This window comes from Conger conger, chromosome 5, assembly GCF_963514075.1.
Source record: "Conger conger chromosome 5, fConCon1.1, whole genome shotgun sequence".
NCBI lineage: Eukaryota > Metazoa > Chordata > Actinopteri > Anguilliformes > Congridae > Conger > Conger conger.
Window position 1 is genome coordinate 36,091,322 of NC_083764.1, and position 23,911 is coordinate 36,115,232.

The window sequence follows — 23,911 nt, forward strand, 5'->3', positions numbered from 1 at the left end:
AGGACTACATTGTCCGGTCTCTGTGTTCTCTCTCTTCACTCTTCTCCAACTATGTCTCGCCCTGCTGCTCCCAATGCTCGGACAGAGGCCAAGTTCTCCACAGCAACTAGGCCTCACAAACATGCATTATTTACCTCATTGTAACTATGTTTATAGGCCTTAACAAAGTGAAATCTGGCAAACACACATCACTGCATCAGCTGACCACAAGGAAGTGCAGAACAAACTTTTCCACACGGAAAAAGGACCAGCTGACATCTTTCAAAGACCGAACGGACCAGGCGACATTGCACAGCACACAGGAAAGATCCCAGCTTTGCACATATCCCTGCTGAAGACATCCACAGCATTCACGGCTCCCCATTCCTTTTGAACACCCACAGCCATTCTGGAGACAACAACATGTATGAACGGACTCAGTAAGACTCAACAAATTTGCTTATTTATAGAGTTAAACTACACACATTGTCTCTCTCCTCTCGCAGCTAACCATCTGACTCACCCACTCGGAACTCTAGCTAAGTAACCATATTGGTCTATTTGGTGAATAACCGAGAAGTTACTTCTATCACTTCCCTCTCTGATGAGTGATACTTGAAACAAAGTTAGGTTATTCCACCACGCTGATGGGCCCACTAACGCTACCTTTACCCTTTCCTAGCTTTGTTCAGATATAGGACACGTGTGCTTACATGCGTGCATCTCACCTAGCTCTGCCTGTTAGCACTTACAACCTTCAAGTTATCTGAATATATTTGACCATTAATATTGGTAACTGAAATGAAATTAAATGAAATTTCCACAGGTTAGAGGGTTATAAGACTGATTACTTTTTGCAGTTGCTACACCACATAATTGTCGCAATACGTGAGGATTACTGCAATTCTACACATATAGTTAAGACATATGGGAAAACTATATACTTTTATTTCAATATATTTATGAAATAAAAAACATTGAAACATGATAGTAATTGCACTTGGTCATCAGTAAATTGTCCAGCAGGGCAATCACTCCAAACATACATTAAAGTCAAGGGTTAAGTAAAAACAACATCCATGCTCTGCAAGACTGCAAGTCTCCGGACTTAAATCCCACCAAAACCTGAATTGGTCTGAACTGACCAATCAATGATTCTGAAAAGTTCTGCATGGAGGAATGGCCAAAAATCCCTCCAAATAGGAAAAGACTCATGGCTGCCATCTTTGCCAGGGGTGTTTGCACAAAGTATTAAACCTGGGGGGCCAATAATGGTGGAACCTGTTTTTCAGGGAAATACATTTTTAAAATGTAAGACTTTGGTTGATTCTATTGAGTCATTAATAAAGCACACTACTTTACACATGTTGGAGAATAAAGCTCATGCCAATGCACTGTATTATTATTATTATTATTTTGTTTACATATCTACATTCTTTGTGCATATTTATCAAGGGTGCTAATAATTCTGGAGCCCCCTGTATATCTCTGTCAATGTTTGAATACACATCATAAATTACATGATTACACTTCCCTGCAGGGTACCATTCTCTACATTTAGATATTTAATTCTATTTAAGGCTCTATTATTCCCAATCTTTTAATCTTGATTAATGAACCATCTTTCCACATTAAGTCATAGGCATTTTCACAGCAGCAAGTATCTTCCTATTAATTAATTTCTGACTCTTATTTCTGAGAATTGAGTCTGTGGTGCCTCTACCTTTTTCGGAAACCGCTTTGATAACAAGATATAAGATTCCAAATAATAGGTAGGCTAAATATTTCTGTTATCATACATTCTATTATTTTACAGATGGGATGTTGGTGCTCTAGTTATTGGGCATGGTGTGATTAAGCTTCCTAATTGGTACAATTACTGCTTATTTCCAGCTTCAGTCTACCTTTCACCCTTCCAGTCCAAGTCTAACAGAACTTCTAATGAAATGTCACACAGGTCGTTCAACATGATTAACTTCATCCGTGAATATATTCTATCTCACACATTTTCACTCTTAGGTCATGTTCTCAGAACTATAAATTTAGGCAAACACATTAACTAACGCATCAGCTTTCTCTTCATCTTTCACAGCTAACCCTCCCTTACGCTCCAAAACAGGAAAACCCCATTCCCTTCTCACACCGCTCATCTTCCCCTTTCTCCTATGTGAAGTGAACGCAGCATGACCGGCCATCTGATACACACGCTTGCTTTTAGTCAGGCACTGTGAGAAGACACAAAATTGAGTGGAAGACACGCCCCGATTCAATACACTAGCTTACGTGGGAATTTGAGAGGACCCCACTGGCCCTAAAAGCAACATGGCTGCTAGCAGTGGGAAGTCGGTTTTATTCGTTTGCTTGGGTAAGAAAGGTGTTGCTTGTCATTCCGCTCAAAAAAAGTTTTGTGGCATGCACGTCGTAAATGTTGATTAATACAGCGGTATTTGGAACTACATAAAAACATGCAAATGTTTGCACATGCTATACATCCACCATCTGGTCATCGCAGTGAGTTCGCAGCAACAACAACGCATATAGTTTAACGTTATTCACTAGCAGTGAGCCAATAATCGACTAATGTGGACATTGGGATTCTGGGGTGTCATATATATTGGATACTTACTTGGATACTTCCAAGATTAATTGCAAACACACGTCTGTATACCGGTAGCTAACGTTAGCAAATCGTATGCTAATTTAGCAAGCACGCCATACTGGTCGCAGCCAGCAAAACGTGGAAAGTTTAAGAGAATTACACGCTCGCTGTTAGGTTAGGTTTCACAGAACGTAAATCTTCACTTGCTTACAGTTGCATTGAAAGATCATACTTATTTGGCACTCAATGGCGTCAAGCAGCAATACATAATGACACCGAACTAACTATCAATGCGAGGGTGACGAAAAGGTCCACGGCGGCTCAGTTAACTAGCTAACCAAAGAAATTAATTTAGCTATCGGTAGTTTTGGATTTAGTCTATCGCAATTGGTAAAGCAAGGGAGATTATGGTCGCAAGCCACAAACGAATGAGCACAGAGTTACCTATCGTACATTCAAACTGTGGCGCACCTATAACTGCTCCCTCCTTATAATTTATTTTACAACCGGATCCTGTAAAACGAAAGGATTGTCTTAATCTTCACTGCTTTATTTTTTTAGGCTGATGAAGTGGCGACCGGAATTTCCTAAATACATTATTGACATAGAAAACGTAAGATGTAAACGTAATAATCAGGCTGGTTCGAAATCAGCTCGGTACCATTTCACTATTATGAAAAAACTGAAACTATGACAAAACTATCAAGTGCATACAAAATTATTGTACATTTAGGGTTTTTTTTTACAATAATTGATAATTATCGTTCATCTGGCAACACTGCATGCACCAAATGGGAAGTATAACCTCTTTTTCTCGTTGCCTGTTTAGTCATCTGTCCTTCAAAGCCAACTTGGCAGCATGTGGACAAGCTCTTTTAGAGTTCATAGCGAACTCTGCCGTCGTTTTCAGGCACCATTCATTTAATGGAAGAAGTTAATCACAAAGAATTTGGTGAAGGATGCATCAATGCTCCCTTCAAATCAAATGAAGGCACCTTAGAAGGCATACTTTTTGGCACACTTTGGAATAGGATGGCACTGAACGCCTTCCTGCCTTAGAATGCCGTCTAAGGAAACATTTTTGCGGTTCTGGACACATCCAGTGTGAAAGTCCGTTCAATGGTAGTTTTTCTCCTGAGGAATGTGGTTTATCATTATGGTTGCTTGTTCGCAAACCCCAGATTCTAAAACACTTGGATTCATGTGAATTTAACCAATAATTATACAGGAAACAATAATTAACAACACAACTTGGTTCATGGTCCAGAAGACCATTCTAGCTCACTATGTTCCAAACAGCACCTGAAGCTACTGCTAAGGTTTTGCGCTCTGTTATGCAGGCACATCTATTAAATCTTTATATGATTAATCTTAAAAATCTTAATTAAAAACCGATACCGTCTATGTAAAACAATGTGTGGACGTGCGTGAACAGTTTTACCAGGAACACTTTTGGCTGCGCCGTATAAGCCTGCCCAGTTCATGACTTGTACCAAGTTTTATGAAAATGAAAGGAATTAGACTTTACATGCACACAAAAACCAAAGCTGATCTGGAAGTAATTTCTTATGTATTTGTGATGAAAATTGCACTGTTCGGAACATTGTGAGCTTACTTGGTGTTCGGAAAACACGGTGAGCCCACGTTAGCCTATAATTTTTGAAGTTCAACAATATAAAAAAAACACATTTCGAAACATAAGATTTTGCAAGGTAGCTAGTCTAATAGTTATAATTAGTTTTCAGTACCTCAATGTCTGTTTTCTCGTTAATTTGCCTGTCCTGGGTGTAGTTCAGGCAGTAAAGGTATCACCACCCATTCTTCCACAAAGACATTCATTTTACAAGTTAACTAAGCTAAATGTAACGAGGGGCTAACAATATCCTTTACATAAATCGACTTTGATTCATTTATGTAGAGACTTCGGAATGCATTGGCTGGAGTTGCGAGCTGTCCGGCCACTTGGAATCCTAGTTTTGTAAATTAGATCACTTCTATAATTATTATATCATTAGTAGCTCTTTTGTCTAGACGCTGCACCTTTAAAGTAATTACTTGCATGCAAGTAGGTTTAGAGTTAGTTATTTTCTATGGACAGGGTGGCTTGTAGTGTAGTGATTCAGGTACATGACTGGGACCCACAAGGTCGGTGGTTCAATCCCCAGTGTAGCCACAATAAGATCCGCACAGCCGTTGGGCCCTTGAGCAAGGCCCTTAACCCTGCATTGCTCCAGGGGAGGATTGTCTCCTGCTTAGTTTAATCAACTGTACGTTGCATTGGATAAGAGCGTCTGCCATTAATGTAATGTACTGCCACTGTGTTAACCTCAGTTCGTGGCCTGAGCAGCCCAATGCATCCTATCAAATCATGTTCAGTCTTACAACCATTTATTAATTACCAATGGTAGTTATGTATCTGCTGAAACATGGAAGTGAAGTTCATTCAAATTCTAATTGAGAGGGGAGTGAAAATGAATGGAGATGGGCTTGGGTTGAAGAAAATTATGTCGACGGGCAACCGTTTAACACTTGGTGCCAGAAACTTTGTGAAGCTGGTTGTTATTTCTGCATGGTGTGCAACAGGACATTTATACGCTTATAATGATGATCTTGGCAATGTTATAAAGTTATACAGTTGTTCCGATACCAGTATCAGAAATGCCTCGGCAAGTATGCATGTCTATGTACCGATCCGAAACCACATAATTTATCGTGATGATGTCTCATTTACGCTACTCAGGCAAACAACAACACATGCGTTGTTAGCAGAGAGTGCAGTAGAAGCTAGCAAAATGTCAGCAATTTGGCAATATTTTATATAATCTTAAAAAAAAAGATAAAAAAAGAGACATGACCCCTACATACGGGTAAACGTTATATACGTCTATATATATTTTTACGCACAGGTATTGGATCGGTACTAGGTATCGGCTGATGCACAAGTTCAGGTATCGGAATCAGTATTGGGAAGGAAAAAATTATATATAGTTGTTTATAGTTAAGGTGGGCCGCCTTAAACGTTGGATTAGCTTGGAATGTCCTGAAAAAGAAAGAAACCACTGGCGTACTGAGACATCGAACACGTTGACTGAGGAAAACAACAGCAGTTGATGAGAGATTGTGAGAGCTGTGAAGAAAACCCCACCAACATCAGTCAGGGATATCACAAACAATCTCCACAGGGCAGGGGTGAAGGCATCTCAATCAACTGTTCAGAGAAGACTTAGTTAGCAGCAATAGAGAGACTACACCACAAGGTGCAACCTTCAGTTTGACATCTTGCTTTTAAAAGCTTAAAAACTATATATTTTCCCTGAATTGGCATTAAGACATGCAGATTATGAAAGTCAAGATATGATCTACAAAACTAAGATAAAAGCCTATAACAGCCAAAAATAAACATTTTGACGAAATGATTGATTGATTTATGTGAAATTGGCGGTCGCAACTTACAACGGATTATGATAGAGCACGTCACATACACTACCATTCAAAAGTTTGGAGTCACCTTGTCTTTCTGCTTTTTCTGATTTATTTTCTGTATTGTAATCAAATAATTAATATGTGGTTAAGGCACAGACTCAGAGCTTTTATTACAGGTAATGTTCATAAATTCTTATTCCACCATGTAGTAATTACAGCACTATTTATATGTAGTCCCCAATTTCACATATTTTTGGTTGCATATTCTTTGCATGCCATGACTTCTTGATGTCTGTGACCCATCAATATAATCAGAGTCGGGATATCTTATTTTCAGCTTGTCCTACAAGTGATACTAAAACCCATTTCTTTGGGAATTGGGGGTTGGAACCACATTCAGCTGTAAATTATGCTGATACAGTATGCAACACATTTGTTGGCTAAATGGCTTTTAGTCATCAAGTGTCAGATATGCAGTAGATACTACAAGAATTCAGTTCAACAGGAAAAATTGTCAGGAAAAGAAATGATTGTTTCTGACTTTGATGATGATGATGATGGGTCACAGACATCAGGAAGTCATCGCATGCAAAGGATATGCAACTAAATACAAAAAATGACTCTTTCACATTGTGAAATATGTGGGGACTACATCTAAAAAGGGCTGTAGTTACTACATGGTGAAACCAAAATGTATAAAAGTACCATTTTATATAAGATTCCTGCGCTTTGACCACATATTGTTTGATTACAGAGAGAATAAAATATTAAATCAGAAAAAATAGAAAAAGACAAGGTGACCTCAAACTTTTGAACGGTATTGTATATGTGGCGAATAACTTGAATTATGTTCACTGTTTCTCAAAAGCAAAAAATTTGATACACATTCTGTTCCCTCCCTCACAAAGTAGGTGACTGCGCATGCTCGTGTGAACCATTTAATTAGTTTTGTATCTTCAGAGTTGGTACATGCAATTCTTCTAAGTGCACAGATAAACTCTTTGTTTTCCTTTAAATAAGGGAACATTTGCCGATCCCCAATTGCTGAAGCCGTCTTCAGGAAAATGGTAACAGACAATGGCGATACAAATAATGTAAGTGTGCTAACTTCTTGCATTTTAAATCTCCCTAGACTGGACATTCAACCGTGTGAAGGAATTGTGAATTGTGTACTCTTTGTATCCCATACAGTCTGTGACTCTGCTGTGATCCTATTTACTATTGAGAAGTTATTATAATCTTACACTACACAGAGGATTGATTATGTGGCTTTATTGATCAGTTTTTCTTTGGTCTACAGTGCAGTCCATGTGTATTTGGACAGTGGTACAATTTCTGTTCTTTTGGCTCTGTACTCCGATTAAATGAAACAAATGAGGTCAAAGCAAATGGCTAACCTGGTCCAGGGCAGATTCAGGCTATCGTCTTGAAACATATAAAAGCACTGCCCTTTGAACAATCAACTCTTTGGAAAGGGGCTTCTCTCCCGGACGTTCCCGTAGAATTCCGGGGTGTATTTGGCTGGCTTTCTTTGTGGTCACACTATGCAAAAGATACAGGCTAGAAACGACATAACGCAAGCTTCTTGAACCCTGCACGTCAATATCGACTTCCCTTAATTCTTGAGTTTAAGAATAAACTTTAGTGTGAATTTAATAAACCTTTTGGCTTCAGACATTTTAAATAGCCTATCGTGTGTCAAGTTTAAGTTTTAGGAGCTTGAGAATGTGTAGCATAGTTTCCGCAGCTGAAATGAACTGTAGGAAAATTTGTGAGATTATTTGTTAAGAGTGGCATGATAGCCTAAATAAGGTTTTAACTAATAAATCTACACTAGCCTGTTTTTAGTTTTTTTTGCAACCCTTAGCTTTGTTGGCAGAATCAAGGTTACTTTTTGCAATTTGCCTATGAGTATTTTATGTTCTTTATATCCGTCCATTATACACTCACTGAGCACTTTATCAGGTAGACCTGTGCACCAGTTTGTTAATGCAAATATTTAATCAGCCAATCATGTGGCAGCAACTAAGTGCATACGAGCATGCAGACATGGTCAAGAGGTTCGGCTGTTTTTCAGACCAAATGTCAGAATGGGGAAGAAATTTAATCTCAATGACTATGACTGTGGAATGATTGTTGGTGTCAGATCTGAATATCTCAGGAACTGCTGATTTCCTGGGATTTTCACGCACAACAGTCTCTAGAGTTTGTGTAGAATGGTGCAAAAACCAAAAAACATCCAGTGAGCAGCAGTTCTGCAGGCAAAAACACCTTGTTAATGAGAGAGGTCAGTGGAGAATGGCCAGACTGGTCAAAGTTTACAGGAAGGTGACAGTAATGCAAATAACCGCACATTAAGACAGTGTTATGCAGAAGAGCATCTTTGAACACACGTGTCAAACCTCTTACATGGATAGGCTACAGCCGCAGAAGACCAATAAGTTGAAAAAATATGTCTACTAAATACCTAATAAAGTGCTCACTGAGTGTATTTGTTCATATCAGTATTTTTCTCAGGTGAGAAATACACCACTCTTGTTGCCTACAGCCCATGTGACACTGTTATAGGCATACACCGCCAGTTTTATGGGAGCGGGCATAGCTTTTGGTTAACAAAGCCTGTCTTCACTTTGCAAGTTGATAACAATTTTCATAGTACTGGTAAAGCCCAAATGCGGTTGTTTGGTTCTGTGAAGCCAGGTTACACAAAGAAACCCTGGGTATGCTAAACTCCCATCGTAGTACACCCCCCCCAGCTACTCTGAAGCAGCTGAGAATCCAACTGTCCATTTACATGTGGGAATGTGCATAAAAAGGCATGTGATTCCTACATGGATCAGATCAGCTGTAAATATCCTTAAATTGAAGGTGGCAGTCTGCACTTTGACCTCATATGCATTATTGAAATCATTGTTTTGGGGCAGCATGTAGCGTAGTGGTTAAGGTACGTCACTGGGACCTGCAAGGTTGGTGGTTTAATCCCTGGTGTAGTGCCCAGCTGTTGGGCCCTTGAGCAAGGTCCTTAACCCCACATTGCTCCAGAGGGGATTGTCGTCTGTAAGTCACTGGATAAAAGTGTCAGCTAAATAACAAGTAATGTAAAATTCAAATGAGCTGGAGTACGGAGCCATAAGAACAGAAATTGCGCCACTGTCCAAATGCTTACGGACTGCACTGTATGTCAAAACACTGTATTTAAAGGCATACTAGACAGGATTTCTTTCCTTGTTTTTCCCTCCTATGTTTACACCAAAAAGTCTGTGCTCCCATTCTTAACCACACCGACACCCCTAAGATGATTCTGGCTAGATGTTGGTAGCTTTGTAAAATGATATTTGTGTGATGGCAATGAGCTAAGCAGTCTAATATGATTTGTTACTCCTGTTAGCATTTAGTTTGTAGCGAGTTGGCCTATCACGTCTCTTTCAAAAGTAGCTTATTCATGCCAGTCAAGCAATTACTTGTGTGTAAGTTCTTGCAATTAAAACAAGCTCATGCCTAAGCATATAATGAAAATATAGGTGCAATGCTCATTATTCAGGGTGCTTTTTGAATTTACGTAAACTTATCTGCTACTATATATACAATAGAGAATGTGGTTTAAAAATGGAAAAGAGGGAAGTAAATCCTTTCCTTTTGCTGTACCATAGATTGTACAGTGAGGTCTGTAAGTATTTGGACAGTGGTACAAAAACTATTGTTTTGATTTGTTTGGGGGATTGGATGTGTACCCATGTCACAGGTGCCAGGCTGTTGTGGCTGCGTATGGTTCTTCCCCCCGCTACTGAGGCTCCTGACTGTTTGTTCAATGAGTAAAATGTAAAATTACCAATATGTCTTGTTTGTTCCTTGTTACTGATAGATTTCAATCATCCAATCCCCAAAACAACTCAAAACAATAGAGTCAATACCAACAGGAGAATACACTGTTTGACACTGGCAGGGAAATTTGACACATTTCACTTTGGACCCCACCCACACAATCAGCTGTGCTGCTCATCCCACAAATGCATGATCCTTACAAATACTTACATCATTGTAAAAGGAAATTAACAGTGAACAGCTTTCCAATGATATAAGATACAATGCTGGGTCATTCTACGAAAACGTGCCATTTTGCGTTCTGAAAATCAGATTTTCAAAGTATTGTTTTTGTTGTGTTTAAGGATTTATTTGGATTAAGTCGACCCTTACCTGTCAGAAAAAAATGTGGTGCCATCTCAGGTTATCTTACTTATTTATTTATTTTCTTAAAATAATCAACATGCACAAGTGTGTTTTGTCAACCTGTTACACACATCAAATTGTATTTAAAATTATTTGAAGTCATACTTATAATAAATCTGGTATATTATGAAAGATACATCATCCCTGTTTACATTAAGAGTGTTTATAAATTAAAATAATGAGGAATATGTTTTTTTTACATGGATGAATACACTCATGTGCAATCTGCTCAGTCATTGTATCTTAGGTTTTAGGAAAAAATCATGAAAACAAACTAATGTGTTTATAAGCATATCCTAACTACTTAAGGGGGGTATTGTTATATTTTACTTAACATATCAAAAGAGTTTATGTATATTTGACTTTTATTTCTATTCATTAAATAAGAGTATTATAAGAGTAACAGGATTGACGGTAGCATACCTGTTCAGGAGATGAGTTTGTTTTTAGACTGTAGTCTAAAAGTCTTAAGTGGATTTGGCATAGAACATTATGGAAATGAATGAGGACACTGAAGACATATATGTAAAACAGTTATTTTATTAAAATTATGAAAGAGTTAAAACTAAAATAATTTGCATCAAAATGAAATGATGCTATCTGATGCATCCTCTCAAATACAATCAGTGTCAATTCAAATCATCTCCCAGGAATTTCTGATGAAAAACAGCAGAGCAGCCTCCCCATTAATAAACTGAGCTGCAAGTTCAACAAACTGGCCTGGATTCCTCAAGTTCAAGTCAGAGCCTTTTTCTCTCCTTCTTTGATCTTAAACGCCCCTCATGATGTTGCCTGCAACACAATGAAATAACAAACACATTTAGGGACAAAACATGCTATTTGTAGTATAAATATTATTTAAAATTATGTATTGTATAAATAATTCTGGTTTTGAACACACAGTAAACATTGGGACATGGCAGGGAAAGGGTTAATAGTAACAGGGTTGACGGTAACAGGGTTGACGAAATATGTTTTTGGCAGCCATTACTAGCCTTGTGGTTAACACAATGACACCACATGGTGTGCATTCTTGAGAGGCTAATATGCTTGTTTATATGTACATTTAAATTTTACATGAAATAACTTTTTAATACATGATATCATGGCAACAAGATTGACACTATGACTGTCCCCTTCTGTCAGACTAAACATAACTCAATGAAAATCCATCAAAAGAGAGGAGCACTTGTCTGCTTGGCATCATCTTCATAAAAGGCAGAGGATATCACTTCCTGAAAATTATGTCACTTTTGGGATAGTCCATGGTCCCTGAGGGGGGTGTTTATCCAAAGTAACTGGGTTGACGCAAAACGCAGGAACAGCACTAAAATGTTATTTTTTTCAATATTCCAAAAAGGTGAAGAATGAAATGCATGCATTATAGGTTAACTCACAATTGAAGCTTTTCATAAGTATAATTTGTTTTCAGATAATAAAAGCCTGTTGTAATAGAAATATTTTACGCAGGGACAAGCCATTTTTTAGCTATTTTTACAATGTTTACAAGATATACAATACAAAAAGTCTTTAAAATTCATGAAATAAATCAATGTATACATTTTTAAAATGGAGACTGTTTGTTTATCAAATGATACCAACTAAATGTTTTGTTACCAACTAAATTTTGTTGTTAATATAGCTTTATGAGGTAGTTTTTGTGTCAGGGACATAAAATGGCACGTTTTCGTAGAATGACCCTGCTAATAATATAGTGACAACAGAGATATGATCGACCAAACACAAATTTCCTAACTTTTTTGGAGGAGTTTAGTTTTGGCATGTACGGCTGCCACAGGTGCTGATTCACATGTCTTTCACTGATAACAGCAGTAGAATTAATTCTGAAGAGTACAGAAGCATCTTATCTGCTCAAGTTGAATCAAATGCCTCCAACTTCCTTCACTTTCAGTGCCCCAACTCTTGTCCTCATGTTGACAAAAGCCAAATTCCAATGACAATCAAAGGCCTTGAATCAGGACTAGATACAAAAGTTTTTCTTTTTGTACCTGCAATAAGGAAGCAATTGAACACCGCTATAAAGCCAACTGCCAAATTACTTTTGGTCCTCTAAAGTGGAGGGGGACTGTATTGAAAGGGATATAATTCCTACATGGATAACCTGATATGGCTGTAAATGCCTTCAGATTAAAGGTTGCAAGTCTGCACTTTAACCTCATTGTTTTATTTCACATCCAATGTGCTGGAGTACAGAGCCAAACGAGCAGAAATTGTACCCCTGTCCAAATACCTACGGACCTCATTGTATAGGCTGGCTATTCCAGGTATTTTAATATGTTTTTCTAAAATATGTTTCCAAAGTACCAAGTCCAACAGTAATCATGAATTAGGAGCAGGAAATTGTACCACAGTAATGTAACTGAAATGGGCGTGCGTCCTGCATGCATTGTTTTGTTGGTTTGTTTTTTTCCTTTTTTGCATAGTGGAGGATAGACAGTGCAGCGACCTCCACATATGAGATAGGCAACCCGCCCGATTACCGAGGGCAGGCCTGCATGAGGAAGCACGGGGTGCCCATGAGGCATGTGGCCAGGCAGGTACGGCACCCTCCTGTTTCCTCCTCCCCCTGCCCCGTATTAGCACCACTTCTTGTGCTCTCTTGCAGTGGCTCATAGACAGTGGTGCTGTGTCTGACTGGAACACAGGCAGCTCCCCTGACACTCGTGCTCTGGCCTGCCTCAGGAAACAATCCATAGAGACAGACCACAGGGCCAGAAAGGTATATGGCTTTCCCAGCCTCTTTCTGTCATGGTTTTTGTGTGTCCTTGTAATATTTGTAGGTCAGGATGCCAGTTCGAGAATTTCGGTGCATACCATTTTAAGCTGCATATTGTATCGATCCCCAATTTGAAATATTTGAGTTGTAATTATAAAGCAGTAACTTTTTGCACGAAGATGCAGATAGATTATACTTGTTGAAATATGAGTGTCTGTAGTGGTAATACCGAAGTAATAACAATGATTCAATGACATAGTTATAGACTACTGGATGGCAAACTATTGTAATTCAACTGCAGGTTACAGGAATTGCAATGGTAAACTGCATTGCCACTGCTTACCCAGTTCACCTAAGGTTTATTGGCACATAGTTTATTGGCTATAGTTTCGGGGCTAAGCCGAGCATACACTACATACATACATCACACTGGGGTCACACGTTACACGATTTTTAAGGATTATTTTCACGTTGCCAAGGCTATGCAAGTGTGGCTTGAGCTGGAGGGCAGCCAATAACCAAGACCAATAGGTAAAATTATTCCAATTTGTTTTGATAGCATTCTGAATAATTATTTGTGTTCAACCATGGTTTGGTACACGTATGCTAACAAGAGGTTTTCTAATGTTTAAAATCGTTTTAATGCCATCTTAAAATGACATTCGTGGTGAGAAAACACTACGTGAGGTAGTGGGCTACTATTCAGAGAAAGTTTTAAGATTACTGTACGCTGAAACAGCTGACATGATACACAGACACACGTGCAAGATCATACTGAATGAAAGGTGTGCGAAAGAAAGCAAGCTAGATAGGATAGATAGCTAGCTAGATAGCTTGTCTTCTGTGCTTCCTCCTCACCACCAGTGTAAACATCACTGCATGTCCCTCACAACTGCTGACAAAATCAAACCAGTTTGAAATTGTTGTGGGGTCCTTAGACAAATTCAAGACTGGTTTGGAACGTTGACAGTCGCTTAACAGTAATTGTCAAGATGGTGGACTTGCAGAATTCATTGTGAATTAATTCCATCCGGACTTCACTATAAGGGAAAAAGTGTGAGCTCGGCTTTAAAGTAGCCAGCTCATGACCGCATGCTCATGACCACCCTGGTTTTTACAAGCTATTCTCATCAAGCTTGGCTATGTATGTGATTTGATTATTTGTACTACGCAAATTCTTCCTATTAAAGGTAAAATCCTTTAAGTGATTAACGAAAGCAAAAAGAGAATTGACCTCGCATAAATGATTTTTGAACTTCTGCAAGTAATTGACTTGGTTTTGAAGTTTGGTGTTCTTTCCATTGTTGTATCGGACTTGTTGTATATGAGTGCTTTCAGGTAAAAAAACTGCTTAGAACCAAAATTTTACTTTTGTCAAATTAATCAAAATGTGCACATGTAGATTCTACTTTGTCCAGTTTACAGCTTTGAAATGATTAGTTAATCCAACCCATCCATTTCTTTTGACTCCCTGTTTTTTTAATATCTTTTAGGTGACAAAGGAGGATTTTCTGTCTTTTGATTATATACTTTGCATGGATGAAAGCAATTTGAGGTATGTACTTATTCCTGTTTGTCTGCTTTGAAATATTTGCATTTTATAAGATGAAATCCATAAATAAATAAAAATGAAATCCATTGACAAATGTGTGCCACATTAAATGTATGTGTGTATTTCCGTCATTGAGTAGCAGAGGCAGTGGTAGGTTGACACAAAGGTATAGTGAAGAAGTAACTGAGATTGAGTCTCTTAGATTTTATGTTAGCCTTAGAATTTTACCCTGATAATTTGGGGAAATTAAATTAAATTGTCTTTCTTTTGGGCTCGATTGGTTTATATATACTATGATCACCATGGAAAAAACAAAAAGAAGGTGAAGTGCCATAAGCTGTTCTGAGGCAGAATGTTAAATATGTTGCTACTTTGAACACTCATAGGTCATGTGCTCATGTGGATCCAGTCCGTAAGCAGCTTATGGAGTTCCTTGGATGCTTCATGTTACTTTGGGAAGAATGTATTTTCCAATGCAGTGCTAAGTGGGGTGAAAGAGAGAGAGCCAGATGGCATGCAATGCACTAAGATTTGGTTTTGGCATTAGCTAACTTTAAAACTTGAGTTTGTTTATCAGTATGTCCTGGGGATTATTGTGGTCAAACAAAAGATTCTGCAATTAAAATACTCTCTGGAGCTCTTTTGGTGAAACTTAAATGATGTCTGTTGAGGTGAAGTATAGATGTGAAGATATCTGTATTGGGCAGTCATTTCAGATGGTAATACCCACAACAAATCTGGTTTAAAAGCAATAATATACAACAACCTATACTGTACATAATCTGATGTTGTTAGTTTTCTGTTAGTTTCTGCAGTGCCTTAGGCAGTCCAACATGATTGCATTGTCCCTTTTTAGCAAAGTCAATCCTAGCTGTGCTTGCTATCATGAATATGCATGCCCTGGAATTCTTATTGACCAGTCATTAGGCTGTATAAACCATGTGGTTTTCTTTTAAATATACCCCCACCCAGCACTTTATTAGGAACGTTTTTACTTTATTACACCTACTTATTCATGTGATTATCATAAAAAAATGCATACAATCATGTAGATACGGGTCAGGAGCTTCACTTAATGTTCACATCAACCATCAGAATGGGGAAAAAATGTGATCTAAGTGACTTTGACCGTGGAATGATTGTTGGGGACAGACAGGGTAGTTTCAGTATCTCAGAAACGGCTGATCTCCTGGGATTCTTTGCAAAGAATGGTGCAAAAAAAACAAAATAAATCCAGTGGCCAGACTGGTCAAAGCTGACACGAAGGTGACAGTAATGCAAATAATTACACATTACAAGAGTGGTATGCAGAAGAGCATCTCTGAACACACACCACATCAAATAATAGATATTTCTTATGTTACACAGTACATTTTTTTTATCACAAATGAGGCAATATTCACCTGCCAATCTGAACTGGCAATATAGACATGTCAATCCAAATTGCTTAGCTGCAGTGAGACTGAACATGGGGCTCTCCTCAGTTGAAATGCATAGAGTGATTCAAAATTCATTAACAAGATTCATTAAAAAAAAAAAAAAAAAAAAAAAAAAAAATGTGTTGATAGTCAAGTGATGTGATTTCTGGTCTGTAGCACAGCCAGGTATGCCAGTTCTCAGTCAAGCTGTTGAACATGTTTCTCCTAATCCTCAGAATCAAATAGATTTTTTAGGTCAAAGGTTAATGTTTCAGTTGACAGTAGCTCCTAATAGGATTTGATAATCTTTCCCTTTAGTTACTGAATACACTAGGGCGGCGACATGGCTCATGCTGTAAAAGCAGTCGTCTGGCAGTCGGAGGGTTGCCGGTTCGATCCCCCGCCCGGGCTGTGCCGAAGTGTCCCTGAGCAAGACACTTAACCCCCAAATGCTCCTGAGGAGCTGCTCGGCGCCTTGCATGGCAGCCAATCGCCGTTGGTGTGTGAGTGTGTGTATGAATGGGTGAATGAGAAGCATCAATTGTACAGCGCTTTGGATAAAGGCGCTACATAAAAGCCAACCATTTACCTATAGCGTCATAGCAGTCAGTACTGTGTACTGTGTACTGTGAAAATGCACTGTAATTAAATTTGCCAAGTTGATTGATGGTAAAGAACTAACATCTAAAACTGACCATTAAGGACCTGGATTTTAAAGACATTTCTATGTTTTGTGAAATATCTATGTTTCATTTCAATACAGGGATCTCAACAAGAAAGCAAACTCAGTAAAAAACTGCAAAGCCAAAATTGAGCTCCTTGGGAAGTATGACCCTCAAGAACAGCTGATCATCCAAGATCCCTATTACGTAAGTTACTTTTGAACTGTTATTTGGTTCCATAGGTAGTTGGTTGCTGTTAAATTTCATGTATAAAGTTGCATGAAATGCTTTTGTCAGTCTTGTCCAATGGCTAGAAAAAAAGTTTCAGCCTGCAGCATATAATGGGATTCAGTGTTTCCTCTCAGATTTTTTTTCCCAGCCATGGAGCATAATGTCTCGGGTTTACCATGCTACTCCATGTTACACACGTACACAGCTGATTTGTGGAACTTTACAACATTTGCTCAGCTGATTCACAATGTTTGTGCCAGCATCTCTCATGTGTACAATACAACCAGTCGTCCTTTACATTACATTACAGGCATTTGGCAGATGCTATTATCCACTGCAACGTACAACAAAGTGCATAACCATAATCAGGGACAAGTGTACAGAAAACCACTTGTCCAAGTGCTAGAAGTGGCTACATACATAAGAACTTGGACCCTGTAGAGAACAAACAAAAGCAGTAATAAAACAGTCTTGGGAAAGTCATCCACCACTCGTATGTGTATCACTTGCTATGGATGAGTTAGGGTTGTGAAAAGCATGGTTTGGCATTTTAATGAAGCACAGGAACCAAAATTATAATTATACTTGGGATTATCAATCAGGGTGGGTTGGTTCTTGTATCACTCTATAGGTCTTCACCAGCTTGTATTCACCATCTTCTACACTTGTATTATGAAAGGTAACATAGTTACCAGTGATTATAACATTGAAATCTGATTTGCGAAAAAAACAATATTTTAAAATGGATTAAATTTTCACCAAAATTAGGTTATAATGTCAACACCTTCTCCAAATTCGGTCTTGGATATTTGAATCGTTGCTGAGATGTCATTACTAGCATCTGACGGTTTTGTATCGCTGATTTCTGGTTTTCTACCCTCCCTTTACCTGGGAGTCATGTGTGAAGACAGTCTGGTACTAAGTAGCACTAATTACCGGGAGAAAAGAAAACTGGGGCTGGTTTTGGAATCGAGAGTTGATGATCCGTGCTTTATTGGTTATGTATCTGTCTAACGCTGAAGAAATTATGGAAAACCATATCTAAAATGACAACAAAGTTGTCGTTTTTTTGATCTAGAAATAGCAATTAAATATGTTATAACTTGTAAAGTAGCTGGTTCAAAAATATAATTGGTCTCAACTAGACATACAGTATGATTTTTAATCATGTCAATGTAACCGGTCTTGTAATTTCATTGTTCCAAGGTTTTAATAACTGGGCGGCCTGTAGCGTAGTGGTTAAGGTAAATGACTGGGACACGCAAGGTCGGTGGTTCTAATCCCGGTGTAGCCACAATAACATCCGCACAGCTTTTGGGCCCTTGAGCAAGGCCCTTAACCCTGCATTGCTCCAGGGGAGGTTTGTCTCCTGCTTAGTCTAATCAACTGTACGTCGCTCTGGATAAGAGCGTCTGCCAAATGCCAATAATGTAATGTAATTACTTACTTTAGCCCTTACTTTGTCTTAACTACACTTTTACTGTTTTGAGGGATCATGTACCCAAATAAACTACATTGTCAGAAATAACTGTGCATGGCGTAAATAATAGAAGTACTATATACACATTTCTGTATTGCAAGGGATTGCATGAAGAGAGGACATTTTTTAACTGATCAAATTTAAAGACTGAGGCAAGTCAACAGCCTGCTAATTGGCTGAAGTGTGAACGCATGGTCACTAAAACTTGGTTGATGAATGAAGAATTCAAAGACAAAGAAAATTATGAAATGTCAAACCTGCATTGTGCTCACAATAGCCCCAAGAAAACCGGATCAGACCCAGAGATGTATTCTGATACAGTTTTATGATCAGACAAAAGCCTCCCGTTTCAGGGCTAGCCCTCAATGCTGTGATTATAGGTCGCTTGCTAGTGGGTACTGGGCTGCCAATGTCTGACTATCAGGCTATAAATCAGCGACATTGTCAGAAACGAGGCCAAAACATTAACTTGCCATACACATATACCCAAAACGAGATTGGCATAAGCTATTTAACTTGCACATGCAGTTGACTTTTATTCTGGGAATTTCCATTTGGTTCTCTACAAAACCGAAAGTAACGCTATTGGGTTCGCTTATGCACCCTAACAGTTAATAATATGCAGATAATACTGAGATGGTCAAGTTAGATAGCTAGCTACTACTCAGAAGGGTGAGAAAGAGAGAATCTCTGCCGCTGTTTGGTTGTGTCCCAAGTTTTATATGGGCTTCTAAATTTATTTTGCCCTCTGCTTGTTTCCTGTGCTACAGTATTAGCTACAGTAGCTCATGGCCACCATAGAGGCGGGGTCAGCGATGACAGTCATGTTCCATGTGGACTCATGGGAAATGGTAGTTTCCTTTGTCTCTACAGCTGCCTATGCACCAAAAAAGTAATAAATGCTACTCAGCGCTAATGTGTTAATATTAACTATCTTACATCTGCATCAGTCCTTCTATGCTCTTCTTTTCTTTAAAACTCCTCTAATGATCAAAACGATATCTGGTTTTTGGCACAGTTGCCTTCAGGTCTTTGCTTTGGTTTACTTCTTTTAGTGGCTTGAGCCAAGGTTGAAGGATCCTGGGAGTATTTCAAAAAGCTTGATTAGTGAGTTAGCTGGATAACTGTGCCGAGGAAAAACCAAGAACAGCTCTTTTTACTTAGTCCCATGTTCCTGATTTGGGAGGGTTCCAGATTTTACTCGGTGCAGTTATCCAACTAGCTCAGTAATCCTACTGTATGAAACAGGGCACAGGTCTTTCCTTCAGTAGCTCAGGCATATTTGTAATGAAACTTTTAATCACCACACTTGAGTAGGCTATTAATTGGCTATAGCTTGCAATCTGCTGCCTTTTTCCACATTAGTGCTGCCAGAGATACTTTGATTAGAGATGTCAGGTGCTAGCATTAGCTGTAACACCAGAAATGAATGGTCACAACAGTAAGCACATTTTTCATTCATTGAATGGAATGGACTCGCTATGGGTTATGGGTATCCCTTGTGTTTCACTGAATATGTAAACTGCATCACTTCCTGTGCACCGCGTCAGGTTTGGTGGGAGTGTTGTCCCCAACACCAACCGAATCCAGAGTTTGAAAATAGCTAGTGCAGAGATGTTTTAAGTAAATGAGAGCAACCATTTACGTAATTGCCTGAATATGAACAATATTACAAAATTTCTGTGATGGTAGTGTCGATGGAAACAAAGGTTTCGCAAGATGATGTAGGCCACAGCTTTACTCCTTTGTTTCAGTTCTTCTGAGCCAAAGCTAAGCATTGTTTTAAAATATTTTAACAGAGACGCATAAATTCTGCTGTGGCACTGCTGCTTCTATGTAGGGGAAACACTGGGATTTCTCTCTGCAGAAAGCGATCTGATTGAATTCCAATTGTTCAAAGGCAGTCATGTCTATGGGGGGAAAAATGTTGGTATTTTGTGATTCAGGCAAACTGCATATTTGCGTCATGCTATTTCTGTAAATCTTATTGTCATTTTATAATTCTCTCATTTTCATTCGTTCTGTCTACACTAATACACACACGCTCTGGTATGTGACCCCTTGAGAAATAAGTGGACTGATACATTGGATTGAATGGGTGTAGTTTGTTTATTCATCTCATTGATTAGTCCCTGCAATTTCAAGAATTTCTTACCATTAAAATAAGGCAGACTATAAAAAGTTGCAGAAGGTTTATGAACACCGAGGTTAGCCTACATTTGACTGAGAACAAAGGTCCTCATATTAACACAGTGCTGTATAATTTGAATGTGTCAGACCTTATTTCTATGATAAATCCGGGGCTTATTTTTCAATTGAGCCAAGTCTTTGTGAGGAACAGGGATTAGCTGGGTCAGGTTGTTGTGCAATTCGTCAGATGTCTTTGCAGTTGGGTCTTTCCTTTAATCATTCAAATATTTTTGCCCATTTTTAAAGATGTGTAAGAAAGTGGAATAAAGTCAAGAGTTCCAAAAAAGGCAATGCAATGACAGAAAAATTGGGAAAACACTGAAAAAAATGTACATTTACGGGACTTCTAATGCGCTCTAATAAGGCCGGTTCCTGCTGCCTGAGGAAGAGAGGCTGGTCTCAAAACATGTCGCCAACACAGGGACATTTGTGCAGTTAGCCTCCTTTGCTCCACGGCTAGTTATTTACATTAGAAGTCCAGTAAATTCCCAGCACCTACACTGGGCTTCAGAATGATATATTACCTATTAATAAAAATTTAGAAAATCTGCATATAATAAAGAGCAGAGATAATCTGTTATTTTCAAACATATGTGGAAACTATATACTTTTCCTCTCATTTTTCAAAGTTTTTCTGAAAACCATAGGTGTCAAAATTATTGGCACCCCTAAACATTATTGGAAATAAAATCAAACAAAGTGAAATTGCCAATTTATTTACTTAATCTTAGTCTAAAAGAACTATATTGTGTCATTCCACCACTTTATTCCACTTGGTATATGACATCCAAACTTCTATAGTGGTTATAATGTTTCATTTGGCAGTTTGCTTCTGCGGCCAGCATGCTGCCGACCAGGAAATAATACTTGTGAGATTCCGACAGTAGGGAGCAGCCACGTTGCATTTCGGCCTGTAACAGGCGGAGGAGTCATTTAGCAAGATTACCCATAATCCAAAGTGGTTTTCGCACAACCATCACCAGGTGGCAAATGTAAGCAATCTATTCCACAGCTGAGGAAGATACTTTTGTAGTACATGTCATTGATCCCGCATGCTCTTTTGTTTTTGTTGTTAATTGCTTATCATTAAAACAATAGGTAATTTCGGACTCCTAAGGGTCAAGAGAGGATTTACAGCAACAAACACCCTCAAACCACTGTTTATCCTTCCCACAGTCTATGAATATAAAGCGTAATATAAAGTGTTATTATACAGTTCCGTGTTCTCATGCCCTGTTTTGGAAAGCTGACAACAAAACACGTCAGAGCCTGCCGTCTTTTCGCAGTGTTCTAGTAAGAAAATGTTCAAACAGGTGACTTTATGAAATGTTGACTCGTGTGCTACACAACACTATTTATATTTTTTGTCTTTTTGAAGTTTTCACTTTAGCTATATTATGAGCAAGCAACTTATTTGGCTGTGTAAGTAGTTGGCTGTATAACTAAGATATGATAGTCTACCGCAAACGATGCAACTGTAACTTACAGTTTGAGACAAATAGGTTTAGCTAAACAGGCATGATTGACGATGTAAAGAAATAAAAGGCACGTGCAGCTATATAATGTTAAAAGGACAAAAACTGCTCAAGAATGCGAGGGACTGGAGTTGTCAAGTGTAACTACTCCGCCCCACCCCCCAATTGGTGGAAGGTGAACCAAGGCTATAAAATCTAGGAGGGTGTTAGACTGTTAAGACTTTCTCTTTTTTAAACATATTTAAATATTCCTGCCACCCAGAGCCATGAATTCTACACAAAAGAGCGTCACGTTCACACCCCGTACAAACAAGCTATTTAGATACGATCACATACCAGTACTGTCGGCAAATCTCCAGAGGCAGGAACACCAAATTAAACATGAAGATTAACTGTCATTTTTCAGTATGTGGGAAGCAAACATTGCTCCTGGGAACAAAAAAAAGGCATCTATATATACAGAACTATTTACATAAGAAGACTTGATATACAGTATACCAGCCATTTGTTGGTTAGAATAAACAATGAGGTTTTCAACAATCAAGAAGAGAAATGTCTACAGGCTCTCTATACTGCAGTATTACAGAGGCATGTTAAAGCCAAAGAACATAATAAAATAAGTACTTTTGCACAGTAACACATTTATGTAATAATTGAACTAATTGAATTATGTTCTATTGGAAATATGCAAGCAGTGCTATATCCAGAGTGGCCAAGTGAAACCAGAGAATAAAAGGTTTTCTTCTGTCCTGATAGTCATCTCATTGGAGAGAATATCTATCTAAATTGTGTAACTAGAGTATACAGTTGTGTCTTACTGCTAATTAAATCTTAGGTTAGAGACTTTTGTATGTAAAATGTGTGTATGTAAAGGGAAACTGCTTTTGATTTATTCCAGTGTTTGACTTGTTTTCTTTGTTTGTTTTAGGGGAGTGAAGAGGATTTTGAAAAGGTGTATGAACAGTGTCTGAGATGCTGCAAAGCATTTTTGGAAAGCCATTCCTGATGCCTTATTCATCAGCTTCAGTAGCTTATACCTTATTTAACTTGTTGTCGCTTTACAATAAGTAAGCAGTAATAATTTTTCTGTGATCCATTTCTGGCATGGCAGTAATTAAAGCGAAACCTTGATAGAACTGGTGTATGTGACAGCCCAATTAGCAGTGAATGATGTCTTGTCAAATTTTACATTGTATGATGTGAATTGAATGTCAAGTTGGGTTGTTTCCTAACTGGTTGATTTAATGTAGAAGTAAGAATAAATACGAGATAAACCTCACATGCAGTGCGTAATTTGTGCCGCATCCTGCCCAAACTTCTCAGTTTTCAACTGCCTGTCACCTGGGAATTATTTGCTTGGGTCTGGCAACTCTCGAAGGGGAAGAAATTGTTGCATCCACGATAGTCAGTGGTCCTCTGGTTCACAAGTACTACGCTCCCCGGCAACCTTTGCTTTGATACTTTCTGTTCTTGTATTGATTTGCAGATTAAGCATGCACGCATGGACACCTAAGAATGAATGTTTGAATGAAGTTGATCTGCAACAGACAAAGTCCAGGAAATTTCGGAATATTTATATTTTGTATATAAATTTCAAGTGGAAGATGAATGTGTATGTTGGGCCAGCTGGTAGTTTCATTAATGATATTTAGTGAAATCGAGATTCCTCAGACCAGGCTACGTTTTTCCAGTCTTCAACTGTCCAGTTTTGCTGAGCTTGTGCCCACTGCAGCTTCAGCTTTCTGTTCTTGGCTGACAGAAGTGGAACCCAACTTTGTCTTCTGCTGTTGTAGCTGTTGTGAGATGCTTTTCTGCTCACCACAATTATACTATATTATTTGAGTTACCATAGCCTTTCTTTCATCTCGAACCAGTCTGGCCATTACCCGTTAACGTCTCTCATCAAAAAGACATTTCCAATTGCAGAACTGCTGCTCA

The 23,911-nt window shown here is 38.5% G+C and overlaps 1 protein-coding gene across 3 annotated transcripts; it reads left to right on the plus strand.

The window, feature by feature from the left end:
- Positions 1-2,217: 2,217 nt before the first annotated feature.
- Positions 2,218-23,252, plus strand: acp1 (acid phosphatase 1). 3 transcript variants are annotated; one of them, XM_061241842.1, is made up of 7 exons: positions 2,218-2,344; positions 7,022-7,095; positions 12,673-12,786; positions 12,855-12,968; positions 14,459-14,520; positions 16,699-16,804; positions 22,902-23,252. In XM_061241842.1, the coding sequence occupies exons 1-7, from the start codon at positions 2,302-2,304 to the stop codon at positions 22,977-22,979; spliced, it is 591 nt and encodes a 196-aa protein (XP_061097826.1). In that variant the 5' UTR covers positions 2,218-2,301; the 3' UTR covers positions 22,980-23,252. The 3 variants fall into 3 exon arrangements, with proteins under 3 accessions (XP_061097826.1, XP_061097828.1, XP_061097827.1); XM_061241844.1 differs by lacking the exon at positions 12,855-12,968; XM_061241843.1 differs by lacking the exon at positions 12,673-12,786.
- The last annotated feature ends 659 nt before the right edge of the window (positions 23,253-23,911 follow it).